Source organism: Antrostomus carolinensis, unplaced genomic scaffold (genome assembly GCF_000700745.2).
Source record: "Antrostomus carolinensis isolate BGI_N321 unplaced genomic scaffold, ASM70074v2 scaffold3800, whole genome shotgun sequence".
Lineage (NCBI taxonomy): Eukaryota > Metazoa > Chordata > Aves > Caprimulgiformes > Caprimulgidae > Antrostomus > Antrostomus carolinensis.
Window position 1 is genome coordinate 395891 of NW_010289074.1, and position 8463 is coordinate 404353.

Sequence of the window (8463 nt, forward strand, 5' to 3'; positions counted from 1 at the left end):
AATGACTTAATGGAGGCAGCTTTAGACCAAGGCTTGATGGCATCTGACAAGCCCTCTCTGATGGGGGGCCAGGTGAATGCCCAGTACCTCAGAACCATAATTTCCACCCATGGGCTTGGGGAGAGGCTCTTCTGTTGCACTAAACTCAGGTGATATAGTGACAAAAGCAGTGAAGAGGCAGAAGAAGCTCAGATATCTCCTGCCAAAGGTTCTCCATTGTGTGCAGGAGATCCCTATGGTGTGACAGCAGTTTTTGCGAGATGAAACAAAAGACTTTGATAAAAGTCATTATGTAAAAGGAAATGCTGAACCTGGAGCATTCTCCCCATCCTCTTTACAAGCAAGTACGTTCCCTGGATGATGAATATGCTCATTATGTTTCATATTACACATAACACTGTGAGGACAGTACCTGCAGCAAGGCACAGAAGGTCCAGGAACCAGGAACTTCATTACTAGCTGCAGGAGTGAAATAGTCTTTCCTGGCTTGGGGATGGATGTGTTTACACAGATCGTTAGTGGAGAAAGCCAAGAACAGACAGACACAGTGTGAGCCTGTGTCAGGCAGGAAGGAGGTGGGCATTTCTCCAGCCTGCTCTGGAGAACCCCTGCGTGGCATCTGCTACAGCTGCTCTCTTCCTCCTGTCCCCCCAACTTACAGACAGCAGCTCGAAGTGTTTGCAACTTGTACGAGCGGATGTTTCTCAGCTGGGTCCCTCCCACCTCTGTGCTCCAAACCCAACAGTTTCTTGTTCTGCAGATACAAGAGGACGTGCTGAGGTGGCTTGGAGCACGTCATAATTTCTTCTCGGAGGGAAACCATCCACATGACTGATGCTGGCAACCAAGCTGCTGTCTGCTGGAGCAGCTGCTGTGGAAAGGAGCTGCAGCTGGTGAGGGCTCCATCTTGAGATTCAGGAGTTATGGCTGTATTTTGCAACCAGCTCAAAACCAGTGGGCTCCTGGAGTCAGGGGACATTTCATCTCAAATTTCCCAGCTCTGCTGAGAGCCAGTCAGAATTAAATTGAGTCAATGACATGATCCCAATCCGTGTGCTGGCCCTCTGAACGCGTGAAGTTGAGAGGGAAGAAGGGCCAAACCCCATGACTTGCTTACTCTGCTGATGCCATGCTCTCTTTTTAACAGGAGGCAGCCAAGGTGTGTGTGGTGACCCGGGGATCCCCTCCCATGGTATTGGGCTGGGAGATGACTTTGATGTAGGCAGCATGGTCCGGTTCAGCTGCGAGCCTGGTTACGTGCTCCGGGGTTCATCCGAGAGGACCTGCCAAGCCAACAGCTCCTGGAGCGGCACACAGCCGGAATGTGAAGGTACTTTTCCAGCCCCACATCCTCTCTTGCATCACACCAAGCCTGCCATGGGTGTCCCCAGAATTACCACAGCAGGGATGGCTGCCCAGCCCCTGTTTTAGTTGCCAGGGACAGTCCGGTGCCACGAGAAATAATACATTTGTCAGTGTTTCCTCCAAATACTCCACGCGTGTCAAGGAGCCTCAGTTCTCCCCTTTCCCAAACATCTGCAGGTCACATCTCACACAGGAGGGTGTTTCTCTCACACAGGAGGGTGTTTCTCTCACACAGGAGGGTGTTTCTCTCACACAGGAGGGTGTTTCTCTCACACAAGAGGGTTTTTCTCTCACACAGGAGGGTTTTTCAGTTCTAGAGGATGACTGTCCCCTTTTTGTGTGCGAGGCTCCGCTCTGCAGGGTACACCGGGATGATCTGAAGGGTTTTGGTGCCCTCACATTCATGCCAACATCTGGACTGAGGTATAGAGTAGGAAGAGCCTTTGGGATCTGGTCCTCATTTCCAGTTGTCCCCAAGACTGTTGCTCACAGACTCGCTGCAGGGATCGCTGGGGTGAACATCTCTTGATCTGCATCGTGTATCCAGCTGAGACCATCAGAAATGCCCCGTTTTGGCATAAGGTCTGAGTTACACTAATTCATTGGTGCTTTGTTGAGGAAATTCAGCAGAATGAGAAATGTCAATCGCTTCAAACCTCTGTTAAAGCTGGAACTGGCACGTACAAGAGTCATTTACATGAAGCAGAAACGCAAAATGCAAATTATAATCCAGTAAGCATATTTTCCTATTTGTAAACCCCAAACCCCTCATTTTTCCATTTGAAGGAATCACGTAAGACCCTATAATCCAATCTAATAAGCCCCCAGCCAGATTCTCAGAGCTGTGTTGCTCATTGCTACTGTTTTAGAAAAGTGTTTAAAAATCAATTGGGGAAAGAACAAAAGGCAAAATGAGGCAGGATACCAAATGCAAGGAGACCTGGGCAAGTGCTTCTCTCCAGCTGATTTGAAAGCCAAAAGCTCAGAGAGAGTTTGTAAATGAATTGGAAATTTATTCCAAATTGATGGAGCTCTTGATTGAAAAGACACTGAATCATGTTATTAATACACTCAGGTCTTGGGGTTTTTTCAGTCTGTGTTTTTTAATTTTGGTGGAAAGGCTCTGTTCATTAATCTCAGGATAAATAACCCATCAGGTTCCAGAGGTGCCAAAATAGGGATCCCTGGCAGATTATTTTTTTTTCATTCTTTATGAATAATAATAACATTATGCCTATAATATAGTCATTTAATGTTAAGTGCTGACTGGCCAATATAGGAAAGTAATTTCCAGGGATGAGCAGTTTGCTGGGTGTGTGTCATTCGTATTCCCAGCGAGTCACAAGCTCTACGAGGTGTTCTTGTGACTGCGCTTGGATGCAACTTTCTGCCACAGGTATTTACAGGAGAGATTAATTTGGGGATTGAATTCAGGGCAAATGAAGATGAGGGCTTGGATGCCCAGGTAGGTGGGTGACAGGACTGGGAATCTCTGCTGAGATGGAAAAGCTCCAGCCTGGCTGCAGAGCCGCTCAGCACCTCCAATGTGCATCAGCTCTCTGACTCAGCGACTTCTTCTCTGCTCTTGGCCACCAAAATTGAGCAAAATCAAGCTTGATGGGGCTTCACAGGTCACCAGCACTCACCTGCCCAGGGAACAAAATGCGAATTGCTCTCCAGATTAGCTGCTAGCTGAGCACGGAGGGTCCGTTCAGTGGGAGATGAGGAGCAACTGCAGAGGAACAGGTGAGCACATGGGAGTTTTGTGGCTCCAAGGAGACCCATGGAAATGGTTTAATCACAGCGTGCATCAGGCTGGATATAAAAGGTGCCATAAATGTAAGGATGAAAGGTTTGAACTTTTAAAATCAATGACAGAGGACACCACACAAATCCGATGGGTTAAAGAGAAGGGAAGGAGAGAGGAGCTGTTATCTCTGTGTCAGAGGGAGAGCAAGCTGCTGTCAGAGGTTCAGTTACAAGTCATGCACTTGATTTTGGAGTCAAGGGGCTGATGTTGGACCATTGGTGTCTTCCTGCACTGGGACCAGTACAGCTCTGATCCACAGAGGGGATGTGTGTGGCACACAGGAGCGCTGGGCTTCACAGAGAGTCACCTGGAAACTCATCAGCTTTTAGTCCTCCTGCCTTTTACCCACTAGAATATTTTTAAGAAAACCAAAGGAATAGGCACACAGGGAGAAGTCACAATTGATTTATCCAAAATGCCCAAATGGTTTGGAAGTAAATTAATTGCAGGGCCTGCTTCTGAGGCTCCTGATTTGCTCTGGTTTATGTAGCTCTGGGTTTCTTGTCCCAGCAGCTTCCCTGGCTCTCTAAAAATTGCAGATTTCAGGCTTCATTTAGCTTTAATTTCCAGCAAGTTTTTAAAGTGTAAATGAAATTGTAGATGCTTTTTTTTCCTTCATTTTCCTCCCTCCTGATGCTTCATCTGTGTTCACTGAGGAGTGGTGCAGGAGGGGGCTCATCAGTTGTACTGCTCTGTATGTTCCCTCCTCCTCCTCCTCTTGAGCAGAATATTTGCTTTTATAGTGTTTATTGTTTCTGCAGGTGAATTAAAGCTGCATCTAAAATGAGATGGGGCTCTGGCTGCTCTTTGGCAGTTTCAGGAGACAGAAATGTGTTTAAATGATAACATTAGGAAAAAAAACTGAGTTTTGTCTCATGGCCATTTGACCACTGAGGATATGGAAGGTGGCAGGGCTGGGGTTCAGGTCTGGGCTGTTCTCTCTGCCTGCTTAGGTGGGTTGTTGGTTACTGGTTAAATTAAATGGTATGGAAATTCCCAGCCCTGAAGCAAAGGCTTTGAGACTCTGAAGTCTCTCCGCTGTCTTTTCTTCTAGTAGGAGGTTTTCCCTGCTATGTCAGACATTGTTAGGAGGGTGTTTCTGTGACCGGGCGGTGAGCTGGCAGCAGAGCCCAAAAGAAGGACTGATGGATATAAAGATGAGATCAGAGGAGGGGGAACATGCAAAGGACATGGTGTTCACATGCCCCCTTGAGCACAGTCAGACGTGCACTGGTAGCAGTCATCAGCCCTCAGCTTGTCCTTGCTGGGGTTTTGGAAGGGCAGGGCTTGCTGCTCCTTGGAGAAATGGGACTTCTCTTGGCACTGGCTGTAGGAAAAGCGATGAAACCAGCTCCTCCCTTGGTGTGCAGAGCTGGGTCAGCTTGAAGTGTGTGAGAAACAACAGCCCTTGCCCTGTGTTAAAGGAATTTAACTCAGTCATGGGTAACTCCAGGTTTGCTTTATTGATAGCTCAGAGTTGGGTCACTTACTGAGGTGATTAATTCTATTAATCAATATCGTTTCACCCATAAGCATTCTCTAAGAGAGTTTTCCCTTTTACACCCTGCTCTGGATGCTGCTGCTTTGGCTGATGGTGGTACGTACTGGGGGGACTTGGTGGCCTCACCTGACTGTACTCTGAGCATCACCGGCTTCAACTCTGAGCTTGAGCACCTGAACGAGACCCAGAGAAATTACCAAAATTCCCTTAATTCCCTGCTCCCAGCAGCTTCTCGCTGTAAAACACGTAGGAAAAGGCAAAGGAAGGCAAGGGGGGAATCTTAATAAGCTTTTCAGAAAAAACAGATGCATGGATTGGAATCAAATTAATTATTGCTGAGCTTTGGAGCATCTCTGAGCTTTGTGATGTTTTATATAGCAGAAGTCACTTTGTAGCCTACAGAAGCTTCCCAGCTGTCCCCAGCAGTGATGGGATGGCAGGGAATGGCTGCGGCTGTTGTCGGGAGTCAAGGCAGACACCAAAATCCCCACTGAAAAATCAGAATTGCTTCTTCTCTCAGAGGAGGAACTGAGGGAGAGTGTGACAGCACTGGGATGTGCAGCCTCTTGTTGCTCCCCAACCCTTCTGGTCAGCAGCGCTTTGGTATCTGCAGATGCAGGAGTGCGAGGGGAGCGAGGCAGCAGCGTGCCCCTGACTTTACAGTAGAGCTGGGGAAGCAATAAAGAGTTGAAAGGAACTTCCAGCTCCTGAGTTAAAGCAAGTAGCTCTCAGAAGAGCTCAGGATCACTTTTTCAAGTGTTTGGTGCCCACTGTGCCATCTCTCGTTAGACCTTGAGGAGCTCAGAGCCTGCCAGGCTGAGCTCTCCTCATGTCACTGCTTGGCCCGGAGCTGCTTGGAAGATGTTGTGCTGCAGGAAGGCTTTGGAGGTGTGCAGGTACTTGGTGGGGATGGAGTTAATTGCATCTAGCAAGCTTTTCTGTAGGGTTTGCTCAAAAAAAGACTTTGTAAAAATAACTGTAGGACCAAAATTTACTTTGATAAGGAAACAAACTCGGAAACCCCAAGGTGGGGAGTTCTGTAACAGTCTGTAAGTCCCGGGGGTGTTTGAATGGAGCCGATTTTTTGATTAATTTTGATGTTTGAGGAGTGAGAGGAACAGGATGAGCTGGCTGGCAACACCCCATGCTGCAGCTGAGAGTCAAACCTTTCTTGTCCTCTCAGTCATTTCAACTGAGCAGCGTCTCCTGAAGTTTTTCACTGGTAAAGCAGCAGCAACTCTAAGAAACCCCTGTCTGAGGCAGCAGATTTTCAGGTTATTTTCTTGAATTTTGGCTTCAGTTTAAAGGTGATTGGGTTGGAGTTTCTTAAGGAGATATGAGTGGGTATGAGTATGGGACTTCCATGCTCTTTAGGATTTATACCCTATTCAAAAGCCAGTGCTAAAACCAGTTTTCTTTTGAGATCTAATTTATTTTACATCTCCCGCTGAAGCCGAAGGGAATTATTTACCCGCTTACTGCTCACTTGCATGATTAGGTTCTATTTCTATTTAAATTATGATTTTAAAAGTTCAAACCTTACATTTATGGCTTCTTTTATATCCAGCCTATGCAGCTCACAGATGCACACTGCGATTAAACCATTTCCACGAGTCTCCTTGTAGTCACAAAAGTAATATTTTTGGGTCATCATCTCTGTGTGTTTGGCCACATGCATAGGTGGAGAGGAGGTTGGGCAGGAAGGACCAGCTGATGTATGGGCAAGGAAGCGAAATAGTAATTGAAAGCTTTTTCTGAGTTGATAGAGTCTGACTTTTATCCCAGCATCTCTTGGAAATGACAGTGTGTATCACCGAGACGTTGGCTGCATGAGAAATCTGTAACGAGAGCGCACCTCGGCTGATTCCGGTGCCACGCAGAGTTTCTGTGAGCACAGTCCAGAGTGGTTATTAGTTTCCTCCTGTCAAACAGATATGCCTCCCAACAAGCTCATATGTTAACAGGCTGTCAGCAAACTAAGTAACAAGGCAAAGGAAGACTTCTCTCCTGGTGTTGGTGGCCTGTGCTCATTGCTTTCCTGCCCTCATTGCTTTCCTGCCCTCGTTGCTTTCCTGTGCTCATTGCTTTCCTACCAGGGCCTGAAGCTGCGTTTCCCCATGGAGAATGGTTGGCAATATTGTGGTGTGTGAGCTGGGGAGGAGTCCCAGGGCAGGGACGGGTCACCTTGTACATGCACAGACTGATGAGGCTCTTGCAGAGATTGCGGCGCGTTGCTGGGTGGTGGGTGGGAGCCAAGAGTTTCCTTATCAAAGAGCTGGGAGCATGTGGTTTAAGCTTTTCCTTGATTCATGTGATTTTCTTTTATGTCCTGTAATTTCAGAGTAAATGAGGGCTGGATGCAATTATTGCGGGTGCTTATTTTGTCATGACAGGGCTTTGTGCGCCACCAGTCGCTCCAGTGCCCTTTTATTGCTGGGGTGCTGAGGTACTTGAGACATAAAACTTGGGCACTGACAAACCTATAATTGTATTCCCATAATATTCTCCTTCTTCTGGAAGCATAATTGGATATAGCTGGGTACTGAGCAGTGCCACAGTGGGCTCCCTTGCTACTTTAATTCCTTTGAAGTCCACAAGTTGGCATCTCAAAGGGGCCAGAGGCCAAGCAGCACGCTCGGGTCCGGGCTCTCGAACTCCTGGAAGATGGGAGGGACTCCACGGGCACCACGGGCTTTATGAAGCTGTAGGACCAGGTATGGGATTGAGAGCTGGGATAAAGCCTCTGCAGCGACCAGATACAAGTTCTTCCTTCAGCCTGGAGGAGAGAGAAGCAGGAGGAGATGGCTCCCAGGTTGGCTGTGGTGGAGAACTGTAGGATCCCCCAGGAGAGGAGCTCTGGGGACTGACGGGCTGCAGGGACGGAGTTTGTTTGTTTTTTCCAATCCTGTGCCAGGGATGCTGCACGCAGCCTCAAACCTGCTGCCTGGCAAGGTGGAGCCGTTGCTCTGAGCTGGGATGTGGTGGCTGGGACCCTCTTGGATTGATGTAGCTTATTTTCCACTGAATAACCTGTTGTGTCTGAGCTGATCCAGGGGCTTTGCAGCTAATCTGACTTTTCTTGAGAACAGTCAGTTGCAGGATGAAAGCCTCGCTTTTTGGTTCAGGGTGGGTTATTTGTGGGGTTTTGTTATTCATTTATTTTTTTTTAACTTTACTATTTTTCTTTCTAGTTATATCCTGTGGAAACCCAGGAACCCCCAGCAACGCGAGGGTTATATTTAACGACGGTTTGATTTTCTCCAGTTCCATTATATATCAGTGCCGGGAAGGCTATTACTCCACAGGAGTGCTGAGCAGGCACTGCACTGTGAACGGGACGTGGACTGGGACCAGTCCAGAGTGTACAGGTGAGTGCTGGGATGGTTTCCTGGAAGATAAGGTGAAGGATGCTGCCAGGCTCTGGGGATGGGCTGTCAAGGGGTGTTGGACACTCACTGTAGATGTGCACACACACGTGTGTCGGGCTGAGAAACTCGTTTAGAGTGTCCAGTGGCAGCAGCAGTCACTCAGCCCGCAATCTCTGCCAGTACATAATGGAAAACTCTTGCTTTGGGGGTTGTTTTTTTTCCAGTTGGATGAAGGGAGCTTTGTAATAACTTCCATGGGTAGATGTCAGCTGACCTGGAGGAGTTCTCTGGGGTTGCTACTGAATGTGAGTGTTCCTAGGATTGGGCACTGGGATGTGCATGGGCAGAGCCCCTGCTCAGAAACCTGCAGTGAAGGTGATGGGTTTCCTCAGGGCTCCCACCCACGGGTGCCTGCAGCA

General features: G+C 47.9%; 1 protein-coding gene across 1 annotated transcript in view; it reads left to right on the forward strand.

Annotated features, from left to right (window-relative positions):
• Positions 1–8463, forward strand: part of LOC104525642 (CUB and sushi domain-containing protein 2) — a 291143-nt gene that overhangs the window by 268404 nt on the left and 14276 nt on the right. The window contains 2 exon segments of the mRNA XM_010168859.2: positions 1148–1330; positions 7868–8044. Of these exon segments, the coding sequence (XP_010167161.2) occupies positions 1148–1330; positions 7868–8044 (360 nt within the window).